The 18,200-nt window shown below is 40.0% G+C and overlaps 1 protein-coding gene across 5 annotated transcripts in view; it reads right to left on the bottom strand.

The window, feature by feature from the left end:
• Positions 1-18,200, bottom strand: part of TCOF1 (treacle ribosome biogenesis factor 1) — an 86,512-nt gene that overhangs the window by 52,988 nt on the left and 15,324 nt on the right. For 4 of the 5 annotated variants that reach the window (XM_072630718.1, XM_072630716.1, XM_072630717.1 and 1 more), the window contains exons 3-8: positions 11,731-11,876; positions 10,931-11,019; positions 7,486-7,720; positions 6,302-6,372; positions 5,061-5,282; positions 3,997-4,206 (exon numbers count right to left, since the gene is read on the bottom strand). In XM_072630718.1, coding sequence (XP_072486819.1) covers positions 3,997-4,206; positions 5,061-5,282; positions 6,302-6,372; positions 7,486-7,720; positions 10,931-11,019; positions 11,731-11,876 — 973 coding nt within the window. The remainder of the gene's footprint in view (positions 1-3,996; positions 4,207-5,060; positions 5,283-6,301; positions 6,373-7,485; positions 7,721-10,930; positions 11,020-11,730; positions 11,877-18,200) is intronic. The other variant, XM_072630720.1, reaches the window with a different exon arrangement.

Genomic DNA, 18,200 nt, shown 5'->3' with positions numbered 1-18,200 from the left:
TACTAATTAGGGACATGCAAATTAAAACAATTACAACCTTCAACTTCAAACACTTCAAATTAGCAAAGGTGGAAAAAAATTAAAATGATGAATGTTAGAAGGTCTAAGGGAAAACGGACGCGTTAATTCATGGTTGATGGAGCTGTGAATTGGCAGAGACATTCTGGAAAGCAATTTAGAACTATGCCCCCAAAGTCACTAGGCTGTGTATATACTCTAAACGTTCCTAGGCTTTTCATCATACCTTTCCTGCTATGCCTTTAGGCTCCAGGGACATCAAAGAAAGAGGAAAAGGGCCCTCGCCTACAAAAATCTTTTAGCAGCAACTTTTGTAGTGTCAGATAACTGGGAGCTAGGGGGGAGGGCACTGATCAGCACTGGGGAACGGATGAGCAAACTGCGATAATATGAATGTAATGGGATACTATTATGCTACAAGAAATGAGAAAGGAGACAGCTTCAGAGAAACTTGAAAAGACCTAGTAAATAAACTGATGCAGAATGAAGTACAAGTACAACCCTGTAAATTAAAGTAACTTTGAAAGGCTTAAGAATTATGATCAGTGCAGTGACCAATAGCTACTCAAGAGGATGAGTATAAAGTAAGCTGCCCACACCTGACACAGGGGTAGGAGACTTGAGGAGGAAACTGAGATGTACAATTTATTTTTGTTGCCTATGCTTATTTGTTACAAGGGTTGTTTTTTATTTCTAATTTTGGAGGGAAACAAGACATAAACAATTAAAGGATATGAATAGACAGTTTCCTATAGAAGAAATCCAAGTTATCCAAAACAATATGAAAAAAAGCTCTAAAAGTCAAGTCAATAAGCATTTATTTATTAAGGACCTACAATGTGCTGGGCACTGACTTGATATGACTCTAAATCATTAATAATTAGAGAGATGCAAATTAAAGCAACTCTGGTGCTTTATCTCCTATCCATCAGATTGGCAAAGATGATAAAAGGGGAGAATCACAATTGCTGAGGCTTTGGAAAATAGGTACAGTACTCCACTGTTGTGAAGCTGTGAACTGGCTCCACCATCCTAGGAAGCAATTTGGAATTATGTCCCCAAGGGCTATAAAACTGCAACTCTTTGACCTGGCCATCCCAGTGCCCAGACCTGTATCCCCCAAAGAGATCAAAGAGAGAGAAAAAGGATCTGTGTGTGCAAAAGTATTTACAGCAGATATCTTTGCAGCAGCCCCAAACTGTAAACCAAGGGGCTATCTTCCTACTAAACAAAAGCTGAACAAATTATGCCATAGAAACTTATGATATATTGTTGTGCCACAAGAAAAGATAAAATGGACAATTTCAGAGGAAACTGGGAAGAGTTTTATGAACTGATGCAAAGTAAAGTGAACAGAATTAGGAGAACAATTTACACAAGGATATCATTGTAGGGAAAAACAACTTTGAAAGATGTTACAAGTCTGATCAACAGCAGAGGAGAGGAGAGGAGCATGCCACTCACTTCTTGCCACAGATGAACTTAAAATACAGAAAGAGACGTACAATTGGGGGCGTGGTCAATGTGGAAATTGGTTTTGCTGGATAACACATGTTTATGATGAGGGTTTTGTTTTTTGGAGGTTTCTTGTTATCATTCAGTATGTGTGTATGTGTCTGTGGAGGGGGTGGTAAAAGGAACAGATTATAAATGCACATAAAAACAAGTAAACTTTTTAAAAGGGAAAAAATGTCAGCGGATACAGGAGGGAGATGGAGACCAGCAATAGGGATACAAAAAAAAACCTCAGAATCATTGTAGGATTTTTAAAAATGCGTAGAAGAGAACAGAAGATGGAAACACAGATAAGCAGGATAGCCTGGAAACCAGCATATGGATTTTGTTATGTTCTTTTAAAAATACCAGTTGAAAGAGCAGAGATTCAGGGTTTCATGTACAATCCTCTTTTTTGCCCCTGTTCCTCTGGGTACAGTGTCCATGGAAATGCTTATATTTGATGATGTCTATCAAGTCCAGAATAACCAAATAACACTAAAACTAAATTATTAAAAAAAAAAAACTCCACTTATGCACAGAGTACTGTGTTTGGGCCAGGAGGAAGAGACAAAGATCAAAAAAGGAATATTCTATGGGCCCATGAGGCTTATGGTCTGGTATAGAAGCTCCGAGAGAAATGTAAATAACTATATAGAAGCTTAGAGATATGTAAATAACTCTGGTGTAAGAAATATTTGAGTGAGAGATTAACAAATTTGGAAATAGACAAAGATCATTTCCTATCGCAAAGATCAAGAAAAACTCTCTGGGAGGGACAACTCTGAATCAGGGTCTTTCTCTCAACAGTTAGGGACAGTGGGCAAAACTGAGGGATGAGAAGTTTATATTGATGAAAGTGCAAGGAATCCACTTTGGCCTAACATATGTGAGAGGGAGTGGTGGGAAACGCTGTCCCAATTTTTATGCATCCTAATTATTACAAAATTAAACACTCGAATGTTGTGTATGAGATTGTCTTATATAACTTAGGGCTCACAGGTACATGCTCTTGGTGTTACAAAGCACCATATACATACATGTTTCATCTTGATACCATCACCTTAAGAGAATCAGTCTTTCAAATGCCTCATCAGATAAATAGATAAACTAAGGCTTGGGTACCCTAACTACCTCATTCAAAGTCACAAAGGAAAACTGGGAATGCAAATCTGGGTGTGATGATTTCAGGCTTTCTACACCCCTTGACTGAGAAAATATAGTGTAATGGATAGAAGGCTGGACTTCTGGAGTTAGGAAGATTAAACGAAATTAAATTCCACCTCTGACATTTATTAGCTATGTGGCAATAGGCAGGTGATGTAAGCTTTCTGGGCCTCAGTCTCACCGTCTATAAAGCGATGATCACAATGTATTTCATATCTTTTTCACAGGGTTCCTAAGAGGCAATATATGGGATCTCAATCTGGCAGTAGAGTAAAAAATGGATTATGGGGAAAGAGATTAGGAACTACTGTGGTAGGTGAGTCAGAAGCTCTTAACCTTAACAATTCCAAAGTTCTCATGAGGAAAAATGCTATTCACATTCAGAAAAAGAACTGATGGAGTCTAAATGCAGATCAAAGCACACTATTTTCACTTTATTTTTTTCATGGTTTTATTATTTTGGTTTGTTTCTTCTCTCATAACATTACTAATATGGAAATGATTTACTTGATTGCACGTATATAACCTATATAAAATTGTTTACCATCTTGGGGAGGGTGAGGGAATATCAAAAATTTTTCTTTACATGTAATTGGAAAAAATAAAATACCATTAAAAAGGTAACTGTCAGACTGTACAGTGTAGTAGGATAGGGCTAGCTTCAAAACTAGGAAGACCTGAGTTCAACTTCATATTCTCCCTCTGGTTGTGTGATCCTGGACAAATCACCTAATTTCTCAGTGGTCTGGGCACTCTCATTTTGGCCCTGCCAGCTTACTGTCATTAATTTCTAGAGAGCATGAACAAGTCAGTCGCTCTCTTTTTGGGGTGAGTCTTAATGGAACTTGGGAGTGACAGGGGCCTCCTCCCCTAAGGGGAAGCTGACCTAAGGAACTATCATTGTCAGCTTAACAACCGAGGGGACAAGAAAAAGGGAGGTCAGGAATCTAAGGAGACTTCTAACAGGGAGTCAAAGCTGCAATTTCTGTTGGAAGGCAAATTTCAAGATGATTAGGACCAATAAGACAAGAAGTCAGTCAAAGTTCATCCCCAACTCCCAACCCCAGTCAAGCAGTTCTGTTGGACCACAGGACTGATTCATTTCCAAGTCATAAAGACCTAGAATAGGCTTGACTACCTGGGGATCAGCAAGGTTTCAGGGGTAGGGAACCTGCAGCCTCCAGGCCACATGTGGCCCTCTAGGTCCTCAAGGGTGGCCCTTTGACTGAATCCAAACTTCACAGAATAAATCCCCTTAATAAAAGAATTTGTGGTTCCCCATCCCTGGTTTAACCTCATCCCTCCCCCAGGCCTCACCTGTTGTCTCTGAAGCAATGCATCCTCCTCTTCACTTTCTGACTCCTCGCTGGTTTCTGAACTCTCCTCTGCCTTCTGGGTCTTAGCTGCCTTGGAGGGCAGCTCCAAATTTGGTTTGGAGGATGGAGTGATGGTTTTTCCTGTGGTTTGGGTGGTCTTGCCTACTCTCCCCAGTACTTTGCCAAGACGAGAAATTTTCACTTCTTGTTTCTAGAACCATAAAGGAGAACTCTTGTAGGCTCTAACAACTAGCTCAACCCATTAATTTTTACAGACAAGGAAACTGAGGCCCTGAGAAGTTAAATGACCTGCTCAAGCCCACAAAGTTAATCAGTGGTACTTTTGGGATACAAACCCAGATCCTTTGATTACAGTTCCACTGCTCTTTCCCTCATGTCATGATAAAACATAAAAATGAGAGTAATGGGAGTAAGTACTCCCTTCACACTCTTTAGAATGAAAACTTCTCACCAGGCAAGGAAACTTAGAAATGCTTCCCTTATGATTGAGGACTGAGTAAGACATACTTATCCTTGGCACACTGGGGCTGCTCAGCTTTGAATGGCCTTGGGCTATATTCTCTAATCCAGCACTTCTTAAACTGTGGGTCTCAGGTGGAAAAAGTTGAAGAAGGCCTGCAACCCCCCAGAAGCTGAAGCCCATCCTTTTCCCTTAGACCTCATGGTAGCTTTTCAGCTGAAGAGTTTTCACTGATGGTTTTACTGGGAGGAGATCATCATCATCATCATCATCATCATCATCATCATCATCATCATCACCATCCTCCTCCTCCTCCTCCTCCTCATCATCACCATCACTATCACCATCATCACCATCATCATCATCACTACTTCCAATTTTTTTTAAGGCAGGATATATAAAAAATGACTGTCTCAAACTCAAAGGGCTATTCTAGGGAATACTTCAACCTTCCCTGCAGGGTCCAAATGAAAGAGGAAGCCTCAGGACTCAGCCTTTACCAATTTGGAAGTATATTCTTCTTGAGCAAAGGCTTATTTGATAATCCAGCTATACCTACACTGCCCTTCTCCCCACAGTCTCACCTGTCCCTGGAGTGATGGTGTATTCTCATCACTCTCAGACTCATCGCTGCTCTCAGAAGTTTCTTCTGGATTCTTCTCCTTGGCTGTTGGAGGTTCAGTCACTAATCTCCCAGGAGATGGGGCGACCACTTTCTCCTGGGATCCCTTGGGGGGAACTGAGGCAGTAGAGTCACCTCTCACCAGGGCAGAGTTGCCCTGGGGAGTTCCCGTTGCTTTCTCCATCTGACCAAAGGAAGGGACATAAAAAGAAAGAATATATTAGTGGTCCAATATAGTGACCTAATTGAGGCAGGGAAAATATGCAAAAGTAGGAGTCAGACAAGTACACTGCTGCATTATTCTCATCAAAACATTCTCCCATTCTATTCTACTTGTCTACACTGGGCTCACTGAAATTCCAGGGGAACCATTCAGGGTCCAGTAACAGAGCTTCACTGTAGCATGCCTAGGAGATTAGGGCATTAAAAAAAAAAAAAGATCAATACAAACATTCTCTTACTCTGATCATCTAATACATGATCACCCTATTAATTTAAAATGCAAAGGACTAGAAGAAATCAGATTTGGAATTAAATAGATTTAGAGTATTCAACATTTTTATTAGAAAACATTTGACCATTTAATCAGCAAGAGAATAATAACGGCCTTGAACAATTTGCCATTTAAAAAATAATAATTTGCCACTTTGAAGACTCTTTAAATTGGCTTATGGTTTTACCAGTGCTTGATACCAGCAACAAATGCAACCAACACTTTTGTTGGTGTTGCTTTGGAATGGCATCCTAGGTGCTAGGGGATATAAAGAGGAATGTGATACAATCCCTGCTGTCCAGGAGTTTATAGGGCTGAGGGTGAAGAGAGGTGAACTCCAATAGTCAATAGTCAAATGAAATGAATGTATCATCTTATATGTCTGGATATTCTCCCTCCCTCCCCCCCAAAAAACCCCAAACATCGAACAAAATAGTAAAGGTCACACCATCGTGTTAAAGTTTCCAAGGGTACCTTACCTGATCTTATCATAGCTGAAAGGAAGAGACCAGGCCCCTGTCTTACCCACCCTACTAAGTGGTAAACTCCATGAAGGCAGGTGACCAGGATGCCCCAGAAGGCCTAGCACAGAATGAGTGCTCCATGTTTACTGAATAAGACATGAAATACTGACTCGACAGGCAGCTGGGGTACTGGGCTGCTGGGGAAGCCAGAGGAGTGCAGGAGGGGAAGAGGAATGTGGGAATCACCTCTATATCTGTCTCATCCGATGAGGCGTCCTCACTGCTGCTCTCTGTCTTCTTGTCTGGAGGCATGAGGGCTGCGACATGAGAAAAATATGAGCTCCACGTCTGTGCCTGCTCTCTCAGCAGAACAGATCCTCTACCCCAGAATTCCTGGAAAGGCTGAGGAGCTAAATACCAACCAAGAGTGATATTTCCCAAATCCCATGAATATCTCTTATAGCTGCTCTATTCCTCATGTGTTAAAGTATCAGTCCACAGTTGTTTCCATACATGCATACGAATGAACTAAGGCTTAATTCCATGAATGTGGCAGATACTGTGCCTTATTCTAGCAGGCTGTGGGTAGGAGCAGGCATGGAAACAGGAAGACCTGAACTCAGATCCAGCCTCAGGCTTGTCCTCACTGTAAGACTGTGGGCAAGTCACTTCACTTCCATTTGCCTCAGTTTCCTCAACTGTAAAACGGGGACAACAATAGCGCCAACCTCTCAGGACTGTTATGAGGATCAAATGAGATAATATCTGTAAAGTGCTTAGTGCAGTGCCCAGCACACAGCAAGTGCACAAGGCTCATTCCTTCCATTCATTTCTGTATCCCTGTATCCCTTAGCAGGAATTGCGCACACGAAGTGTCTAGTAACGACTGAAGGGACCTACAACAAGCTCACTGTCTCTTTCCTTAGCCGGCGGCATCTCTAATCATTCAGTGGCTATGAAGGTGTTTAGGCAGTATTACCCATTCAGCAGAAAGGGACACTGAAGCAAATAGGGAAAACAGGAAAGAGTAGGATTCTAACCTCGGAGCTACCTTTTAACCTCTGAGGTCACCTGTTGCAACCTTGAACCCAATGCAGGAATTCTTTTTCCAGCATCTCTGACAGGAATAACAAGGCATCACCTGTCCTCCCACTTCCCCCCTCATTTCATGGTGAAGGTAACTCACTGTGGTTAGAAGCACATTATAAACCCAAAGGAAAGAGCAAGATGGGGGCGGGGGAGAGGGTGGAGAGACAACCCCTCCAACCCTGCCAAGAAAAGGATCCAACAAACACAGAAAAGATGACTCCTTTTGGTCCGTTCATTTCAGGGATGAGGTCTTTTGCTTTGAGGATGAGGGTACAAGCCAACTTTCCCCTGAACCCAGGAATGTCTCAACAATTTAAGAGGTGATGGGAAAATCCTCTTACCAGACTTCAGAACCGACTTAACAACAGGGGAAGTGACCTTTTCTTCCCTTTGTGTAGCCAAGCTATTGCTTGGAGGCTGCGCTGCCTGTTTTCTGGGGGTTGCTGGGGACTTTTTGGAAGGGGACTGCACTGACACCGTGGGGCCTGGCTTTCCAGAGGTGGTCTGTGCTTCGAGGGGGTCAGGGTGTGATGCAGAGGTCACCACGGTCTTACAGGTTCCTTTCTTATTCTTCGTCTACATAAGAAAGAGAAACAACCATAATCACAGATAATACAGGTGACAGAAACCTAGAAAGTATCTTGGGCCTTTCCACAACATTCACATTGATGAGCAGGGTGAAGGAGTGTTTGGCCTGGAGAAGCAGAGTCTTGGGGATACTGAGAAACGGGAGAAGGGAGGAAGTAAATGACAGGACAGCTATCACTTAATATCTTAACCCAATGATATCATGGGAAGAATGCTAAACTTGGGAGCCAGGGGACCTACAGCAGGTTGCATCCTAAGTAAATTCCTTTTTAAAAGGTCTGCTCTTCATTTTCCCTAATGTATAAAATAGAGATGGTGACATCTGTACTATCACTCTCATAGGATTGTTGTAAAGGAGTCACTTTGTTAAAGTGCTGTCGACTTTTTCTCCTTGGTCCCAGAGGTCACAACAACTGGATTAGTGTTTGACCTAGAAGGTATCTCAGGTCAACTTGTCTAACCTCTTCCATTTTGCAGATGAGAAAATTGAGGTGGAAAGAGTGCTAAGTGGTTTACCCACAGTCACATATTGAGTACCTAGTCTTCCTCCCAAGACCTGCCTGTGATCCAGCAGCACACATCATTGCCAAGAAACCCCCTGTCATCTCAGTTGGCTACAAGCTTTCTGTCTTCCCCCAGGCACAAAGCAAGGGCACCACTCTTGGGGGCAATAGAAAGAGTTCAGATTGGGGCTCATCCTACATGTGTTAAGCTGAATGACAGTCCCCTGCATAGCTGAAATTGTCAGTCAATCTTTCAAGAAGGCATTTTCCTTCCTCCCCCATTCTTTCCACCAACCAATTGTCCCTCCTCATGGGGTTGCTGCACTCTCTTCTCTGTATTAAGCTCAGCCCTCAGCTTTGTGAATAAATACTTCTGTGACCTTGGGAAAGTCGCTTAAAACTTTCAGCCTCAGTTTCCTTATCTGTAAAATGAGGGGAGTTGAATGAGATGACCTCTGCAGTTGACTCTGAATCTCTGATCCTATGAGTCTACAATCACCCAATGGCATTTTCGGAGGATGAATGAGGGCTACAGTGTCAGTGTCTGCATAGATCCACGGAAAACTGGATTAGACTCCTCTCTCTCCACAAGTGTTGGTGCAGACTTCTAATGCAGGGGTAACCCAGCAAAGAGGACCTCAGGGCTCTTGAGGCCAAGTTCCTACAGTCTCTCTGGAAAGGCCCTTTGAAATAAGCCCCTCACATGCCTAGGGGCACAATGAAGCCTGTTAGTGGTACACAGCACATGGGGATACTCAGCTTCAGGGTTTGGCGAGGGAGGAGAGCTAGTTACTTTGCATGTAGTAGAGGATTAGGAATAACAAATGGCCATACCCATGATACCCACATCTTTCTACACTGGGAGTCTGGGTAGAAAAGAATGACAAAATGCCAAACTGAGGCATCCCACCTGTGTAGAATTCACATCTGCTAATGCCAGAAGCTATTTCCTGAGCTGTTCCCTCCACCCTCTCAATTCACCCAAATTCCCTGTTCCTGGAGGGTTTTCAAGCAGATGGATGCTTACTGAATAGGGGTTAGAGAGCAGATTCATACATTAGATCAGAGTGAGATTTGATGCCCACTGAGGCACTTTTCCATTCTAAGGTTTTATAAATCTGATGTGAATAATCTGCCTGGACAACACCATCCCAGATGGTATCTCTTAAATCCCACTTCTGCATGCCTCCTGCCACCAGTCTAGTGAACAACTACTGGGGCAATGAGACAAGCTTCCTAATTAGTCTCTCAGTCTCTATAACTGAGACCTTCCATGTGACTAAGATAGTTGTCTTCCTTACCCATAGATAGAGACAATACAGTATAGCAGAGAGAGCATTAGATTTGGCATTACAGGGCCTGGGTTTGTGAACCTGAACCAAGACTCTTTGGGTCTCAGTTTTTCTCTTCTGTAAAAGTGAAGTTACATTTCAAGGGTCCCTTCTAAGGTCTAAATCCATGAACCTATAATCTACTGTCATTCCTCTGCTTAAAATCATATAACCTATTAAATAAAGCTCATATTCCTCAGGCCAGTACCTCTCTCCATCTTTCCACTATTCCTTTCCACACCAAGCTATTCCAACAAACTGCAGTATTTGCTTTCCTTCATACATACTGCACATTCTCCAACTGTTCCATACAGCTTAGATATCCGCCCCCATAATCCCTGCATGTTAAAATCTTACCCATTCCTTCTGAACAAATGCCAGCCCCTCCCTAAAGCCTTCTCTGGCACTCCCAGCTGGAGCATCCTTTCCTTTATTAGAGATCAGTACACTTTGTACATCTCTTACGGTATTCTGTGCTGCGTTAGTCATCATACATTAGGTAGTATTGAATATCTGTGCATGTGTTATATTCTTGGCTGGACTGTTAGCTCCCTAAGAGTAAGGACAAGGTCTTAGTTATCTATCTTTGACAGTGCATGGCAATGCTTTCCATAATGCAGGCATTTAATGATTTTTAGATGAGGGAATGAAGACAGTAGGTTTTGACAATGGAAGCTTTACAAATGAAGGTTTCTGGGACACCTGTATCCAAATCTCTTCCTTCCCCTCAGTGACATTTTATAAAGGAAGTTGATCTCTTCTTCCCTGATAAGAAAATTTAGGAGATGAGGGAATTAAGATAGAATGAAAAGAACCTTAGAGTCTGGAGATCTGGGTTCTAGTGGTTGTACCATTAGTAGCCATGTGGGGTCCCTGGGGGGAGTGGACAATCTACAAAATGAGGCATTTGGACTAATTTCTAAGGTAGAGGTTCTCAAAGTATAGTCCAGGCACCCTTGAGGGTTCTTTCAGTGGGTTTTTGAAGTCAAGACTATTTTCAAAATCATACTAAGACACTCCTAAAGTCTAATTGAGTAAATATAGATAGATACAATCCATATAATCCATAAAATCCATATAAAACAAAGCATTTTGGAAGGTCCTCAATAATTTGAGTTTAAAAGCGTCCTGGAATCAAAGTGTGAGAACCACTGTTCTTTACAGCTCCAAGATTTTAGGATTTCTAAGTGTAAGTAATAGAAAAATGGACTAATAATCCAGATGAAGCAACTAAAGGACCGCCAGGGAAGCATCATTTCCCTGGCCTCCCTTCTCCAGGCCTAGTCACCTACACCTAGCTCCAGGCTTTTGGGACTGTGAAGGATTTTAGCACCAAATTCATGTGAAGCAGTCTTCTTGCTTACCTTGGCATCCTCTTTAGGTTTTGACAGTGAATTCTTGCACTGGGCGTCCTTTGTCACAGATACAGAGTTGGAATACAGCACTTTGGTGGCTGAAACATGGGGAAGGGGGCCAGAGTCAACTGTAGCTTGATTAAGTAAGAACCCACCCCCTCCCCAGCTAGGGTGGGTATGCAAGGATAAAAATGGATATTTATTATCTAGGGAACAGTCTAGACATAGGGCTCCAGGGACAAGAGAAATGCTGCCCAGACTCCAGCTTACTGTGGTTAATACTTCCACGCATAATAATAACCTCTGTACTAGGGCAATTTTTATCTTTAACTACAAGAAAATCCAAATGAGGCTCCAGATGGATTTTCCCTAGACTTTCAGAAGGATGCCCTCATGGGGGAACACACAAAAAACTTGCAAGTTTTCATAGGCAATGCTAATACCTCCTCTGCCTTCTCTCCCAGCTTTCTTTCTGGCTACAAATTCCCAATCTCAACCTCTGTAAAATACCACTTGAGGCGACCAAAACCCAAAGTATTGTCAGAGCTCAATTAAACAGAGAGGTTGTGGGGAGAGCCAGTCCCAAGAGGCTCATTCTCCTTGCCATAGGTTTTATCTCAAAGGTACAATTTTCATTTGCTTAGATTCAATGAACATGAACCACCACCACCACTAAGAAAGAGGCCAGCTTGCCAGAACTCTGGAAAGGGCAGAGGGGAGAGGAGGAACAGGTTGGTAAATTAAAAGCCTGGGGTGCTAGAGACCTTATGTAGTTCCTCATGTTCCTCAGGCCTACAAATTAGACTTACTTTTCACTGTTGCCCCCACTCTCCCCTGTTGTTCCTTCTCCTCCTCTGAGCTCTCAGAGCTGCTTGTAGGATCAGACACTCTGACCTTACAGGGAATCTCTCCATCTGCTTCTTCTGCTTTGCGTTTCTTAGCAACTTCTGAAGTTCTGCAGGAAAGGTTTTGCAAAGGAAGACAGAGATGGTACAGCAAGCACAATTAACAAATGATGGGAAGTAACATGCTGCCCACCATCCCATTTCCCAAGATCATGTTCCCCTGATCAATAAGAATGCTTTGTACCACATTCCAAAGAACTGATTTATTTAAGATTCTTTTAAGAAATGCCTCCATTAAGATGATATTTGGAATTCATGAGACCTTTCTCATTATTAGGACAGTTAGAAGGAGTATATATTGACAAAGGGCACAGGTGTGAGTTGAATATGAAGAGATGATATCTAAAAAATAAAATTAAGGGATAAGAGAGGAATGTAATGGGAGAAAGAGAAAGGCAGAGGTAGAATGGGGTAAATAATCTCAAATAAAAGAGGCAATAAAAAGTTTTTTTAAAATTAAATTATTTTATTTGTTTTCAGTGTTCTACAATCACTTCCATATATCTCTGATTTTTTCCCCTCCCTCTCCCTCCTTCCTCACTTTCTCCCTGAGACACACAATTTTATACAGGTTCTACACAAACATTCCTATTAAATACATTTTCACCTTAGTCATGTTACATAGAAGAATTAAAATGAATGGGAGAAATCATAAAACAAAACAAAACACAATACAAAAGAAAATGGTCTGCTTCATTCTGTGATCAAATTCCATAGTTATTTCTAGGGATGTGGAAGGCATTTTGCCTCAAGAGTCCACTGGGAATTTTTTAAGTCCTTGCATTGCAATGAAATACTAAGTCTACCAGGAAAATTCCTCGCACACTGTGGTTGTTGCTAAGCACAAAGGTCTCCTGGTTCTGATCCTTTCACTAAGCATCAGATCATATAAGTCTTTCCAGGCCTCTCTGAAGTCTTCTTATAGCACAATAGCATTCCATTACATTCATATACCACAGTTTATTCAGCCATTCCTCAATTGATGGGCATCTCAAGAAAAAGTTTTTATAGTGGAGGGGAAGGAGAGATGAGAGACAACCTTATTCTTATCAGAATTGGCTCAAAGAGAGAAAAACATACACACTCAACTGGGTATAGAAATCTATCTTAGAGAGAGAGGTGATAGAAGGGAGGGCAGATTGGGAGGGGGTAGTCATAAGCAAAACATTTTTGAGGAGGGATAGGATGAAAGGAGAGAGAAAACAGAATAAATGGGGTGGTGGGGGAAATAGGATGGAGGGAAATATAATTAGTTTTTTACAATATGACTGTTATGGAAGTGTTCTGCATGATCACACATGTAATCTATATCAAATTGCTTGCCTTCTCAATGTGGGGGGTTAGGGAGCGAGGAAGAGAGTGAATTTGGGATTCAAAGTTTTAAAAATGAATGTTAAAATTGTTTTTACATATAAGTAAAGAAAAATGAAATGCTAAATAAAAATTTTTTTTTTAAAAAAAGGAGAAATGTTCCCCAATTGATAAATGGTCAAAGGATATGAACAGGCAATTTTCAGAGGAAGAGGTTAAGGCTATCTATAATCATATGAAAAAATGCTCTAATTCACTATTGGTTAGAGAGATGCAAATCAAAACAACTCTGAGGTACCACATCACACCTATAAGATTGGCAAACATGACAGAACAAGAAAATGATAAATGCTGGAGAGGATGTGGGAAAGTTGGAACACTAATTCATTGTTGGTGGAGCTGCGAGCGCATCCAACCATTCTGGAGAGCAATTTGGAACTATGCCCAAAGGGCTACAAAAATGTGCATACCCTTTGACCCAGCAATATCGCTACTAGGACTATATCCCCAAGAGATCATAAAAATGGGAAAGGGTCCCACATGTACAAAAATATTTATAGCAGCACTCTATGTAGTTGCCAAAAACTGGAAGTCAAGGGGATGTCCATCAATTGGTATATGAATGTAATGGAGTACTATTGTGCCATAAGAAATGATGAACAAGAAGACTTCAGAGAGGCCTGGAAGGACTTATATGACCTGATGCTGAGTGAAAGGAGCAGAACCAGGAGAACTTTATGCACAGCAACAACCACAGTGTGTGAGAGTTTTTTCTGGTAGACTTAGATTTTTGTAATAACACAAGAACTTCTTACCAAAAAAAAAAAATCCCAGTGGAGGATCTCAAGGCAAAATGCCTGCCACACTCAGAGAGAGAAACATGGAAGTCACTCACATATTGTAGCAGATCATGTTTGTGTATGTGTATGTGTTTGTGTATCATGTTCTGATTTGTTATACGATTTCTTTCATTTATCTTAGTCTGATTACATAGCATGACTACAGTGAAAATATACTCAATAGGAAAGTATATGTAGAATCTATACAGAATTGTATGCAGTCGTGGGGAGGGGGGGGGGGAGTGGGGGGTAGGTGGGGGGGATAAAATCACAATTGCATGGCAGTGATTGTTAAACATTACAAAATTAAAAAAAAAAAAAAAGGAGAAATGCCTTCATCTACTGAAGGCAGAAGGGACTGAAAAACGCCAACAGAAAGACCTAGGCTAGGCCTCCTGGTCTTTAGCACTGTCTCAAAGGCCTAAGTTCTGTTCTTGTGGTTTTCCTCTTTTGTTCTGATTCTTCTTTCACAATGTGACAGATGTGAAAATATGTTTAATATGATTATACATGTATAGCCTATATAAGATTGCTTGTCGTCCTGGGAAGGGGAGAAAAAAGTTTGGAACTCAAAATCTTATAAAAGTGAATGTTGAAAACTACCTTTCTATGTAATTGGAAAAAATAAAATGCTACTAAGTAGAAAAAAAAAGACCTAAGTTCTGGTATCCCCTTGTTCCTCTCCTCCCCTACATTAGTTTGCACAAGTTGGCACATAATTTCCATTTTACAAACAAGGAAAAACAAGGCTGAATGTTCAGTCACACAGATTGTTTATAGCAGTGTTGGGTCTTTCCAATTTTAGTGGGGTTTTTTTTAAACCATACAAGCTGTCTCCATGTTTTTTCTCTATATTTAGGCCCTTCCTTCTTACTTCGCTCATTCACCTTTCTCTTACCCGTGTCTCAGACTGGATCCTGTGCTGTCGATCCTTACAATCAACAATTCAATTCAACAAGTATTTATCAGGCACCTATTATGTATAAAGTACTAAACCAGGGGCTGTAGAGCACAAGTGAACATATAATTCAAAACATTTTTTTTCAAAGCATTCACTGTATATAGTGCTCAGGTCAATAAGCATTTATTCAGAATATACTACATGCCAGACACTGTGGGAAATAGGGAGGCATTGGAGCTTCTTGAATAGGGAAACGACGTAGTCAGACCTAGACTTTCAAAATATCATTCTGTCCACGCGACATCCCTAACAACCCATAAAGGTATGGAATCACAAGGAAAGAGTGGGAGAACACAGAGTAGCGTGGGGAAATGAGCCCTGAACTAGTCAGATGATTGACTAAGTCTGATTCCTAGCTCTGCGCCTACAGACCCAGGTGACCTGGAACAAGTCACTTCCTCTCTTTCTCAGGCTTAGTTTCCTCATCTGTAAAATGAGGTTGTCATAGATGAATTCTAAAATCCTTTCTATCTCTAAATCTATAATTCCTTGACTAACTGAGAATTAAGAAATCTAAGCAAACAAGTTCCTTTATGTTTCTTCAGTTTTTTGATTCCCAGAACAGGCAAGATCTTGCCTAGTAGAGTCACCCAAAATCAACAGCCTCAAAACCTACCTCTTCATCCCTTCAGCTACAACTTAGACTAATTTTTTCTTTAAACATAAATTTTACTTTGCCTTCCATTGACAAACACAGGCATTCAAATTCATGAACAAATACAGAAGACAATAAAAATAAAAGAAGCACGAGTTCAAACTAAAATACCATGACTGTAAATGATTGTCCATATCTGTAACTTCTGTTACTTTACAACTGTTAATGCCATCTCCCAAAGATGACTTTAATATATTAATAACCACATCACCATTTTCCCTGATTTCTTTTGACATTCTTTGTATGCATGTAATGTGAATTTGGTCCTCTTATTGTCTTTAGTAGGTAACATATATTTTGAGTTGTTTTCCTATCAGATTTTTTTTATTTTTATATATTTCCTTTTTTCTAATTATCGATCACCAATAAACACTTTAAATTCATAAGGAACAAAGGGTTGTACATGAAATTATGAACTTCTCTTGTATAATTTGTTTTTTAAAAGTACATTAAGTTTAATAAAGTAGTAACAAAATTGTCCTTTTTGTGTGTTTCCTTTAGACTTTGTTCAGATTGATTTTAAAGGTGAAATGAAAGAAATGGGGACTTGAATTAAGAAAACATGCTTCCTCTATTTCAAACTGGTATGCTAAATCTAAAAACAATAATAAAACTTGAGATAGGCCAAGAAGTTCATATCTGGATCATGTTTTGATTCATAGCCCAGTTCCACTCATAACTAGCTCAAGGTCTGAATAAATATTGAACTGCCCTGTCCATGCTTTGATCTTCTTTGTAAGATCACAAGATCACAGGAATCAGATCTCATAGGTCCCCTATCCAATCTCTACTAATGCAGGAAACACTATCCCAACAACTGGTCCTCCAGCCTCCCTCTTCAACACTTTCAGTTAGAAGCGTCCAGCCCCCTTGCATGGCAGCCCCACTCTATTTTGGACAGTTCTGAATGCTGGGAATTGGAAAACTCCTTTCTTGTATCAAATTAGTTATAGTTGAACCTGCTGAGGCCAAGCAGAACAAACCTTAGTCTCTGAGTAGAATCAGTCTGTTTTAAGTTATGGCTCTAGATTTACTAGCAGCATGACTGAATAATTCATGGTACTACTCTGAGCCTCAGTTCCCTAATCTATAAAGTTGGGATAATAATACATGTCTCATCCTACCTGACAAAGTGGTTATGAGGACAGTATTTCATAAATTTTAAATTTATTACACCATATTGGTTTTATAATAGCTCATTATGTTATAGTAGCTCATATCCAAATATGTGAGTTATTATAACATAAACCTCAACAGCACTTTATTAAAGTATCATTACCATCATGTCCTATAGAATGTACTTCCTACTTCTACCAATCCAAACTCTTGACAACCTTCTGTCTGGATTAAGATCAAGTTCACTGCCTTCAGGAAGCTTTCCCCTAACTACTCAGGCCCACAATGATCCTTTCTTTGTCTGACTTTACAATCTAAAAGTAGTGGTTGTCAACCTTTGTTTTAACTTATCAGTAAATATGTTTGGCCAAGTACTCTAACTATATGCAAATTTATTCATAAATTATATACTTTAATATTATATTACTATTAGTACTATAGTACTAACGTTATATACATTAGAAAACATTTTATTTGTTGTTCAGTCATTTCAGTCTTGTCTAGCTCTATTTGGGGTTTTCTTGACAAAGATACTGGAGTGGTTTGCCATTTCCTTCTCCAGCTCATTTGATAAGTGAGGAAACTGAGGCAAACAGGTTAAGTGAGTTGCCAAGGGTCACATAGTTAATGAGTGTCTGAGGCCAGATTTGAACTCATGAAGAAGAATCTTCCTGACTCTAAGCCCAGCACTCTATCATACCACCTTGCTGTTCTCAGAAAACATACACAAATTTTAAAAAAATGAGGTGAAAGATGAAATATACAGTATTTTAAAATGCTTTTATTTCAAAGTACAAAGCCCTCTTTCTTTCACAAAAACATTAAAGTTATATCATTATATTGTAGTGAGAGATAAAGCATTTATTAAGCAACTATTGTGTGAATATGCCTCATCATTTTATAAAATCTTGTTTAGCATATTTTCATATAGCAATTCAAATGTCTGGTTCTAAGTTCTATTTATTTCAACATTTGGCTTTAACGGGTACCATAGCTAAAACAAAAAGATTCCTCACAAAGATTCATGCATCCAAACTGAAGTACACAGTTGGCTGCAATTACTAAATCATGATATTCATTTTTCAATCTCAGTTCACCAATTATGCAAAGGTTTTTGCTAAAATCTTGTCAATTTCCATCATCCCTCATGTTACTCAGCTATTCTTGCAAACCCATTAAAAACTATTACATTTTTCTATTTGTAACAAATGGGTTTCAAATTCCACTGAGACTTATTGTTTGGAAGATTTTTTAAGAGGTTAGAAAATTCTGTTTCCAGGTTTTCAAAGTATGCAGATCTGAGAATGTTTATATAAATGACACATCATTTTTTTCAACAAATGCTTAGTTTTGATATGTCTTGCTAGTCATGATGGTTTCATACTATCATTAATATCTCAAGATACAATATACGCTTAATCTTAGGTTCACTGTTTACATAGTGGATATAAATTCATTTTCCAAATAATCTTGATATTTTCAAATTATTTTG

The sequence above is a fragment of the Notamacropus eugenii genome, chromosome 1, assembly GCF_028372415.1.
Source record: "Notamacropus eugenii isolate mMacEug1 chromosome 1, mMacEug1.pri_v2, whole genome shotgun sequence".
In the NCBI taxonomy this organism is placed as follows: domain Eukaryota; kingdom Metazoa; phylum Chordata; class Mammalia; order Diprotodontia; family Macropodidae; genus Notamacropus; species Notamacropus eugenii.
Note: the sequence above shows the minus strand (reverse complement) of the source record. Positions and strands in the feature narration are given on the sequence as shown.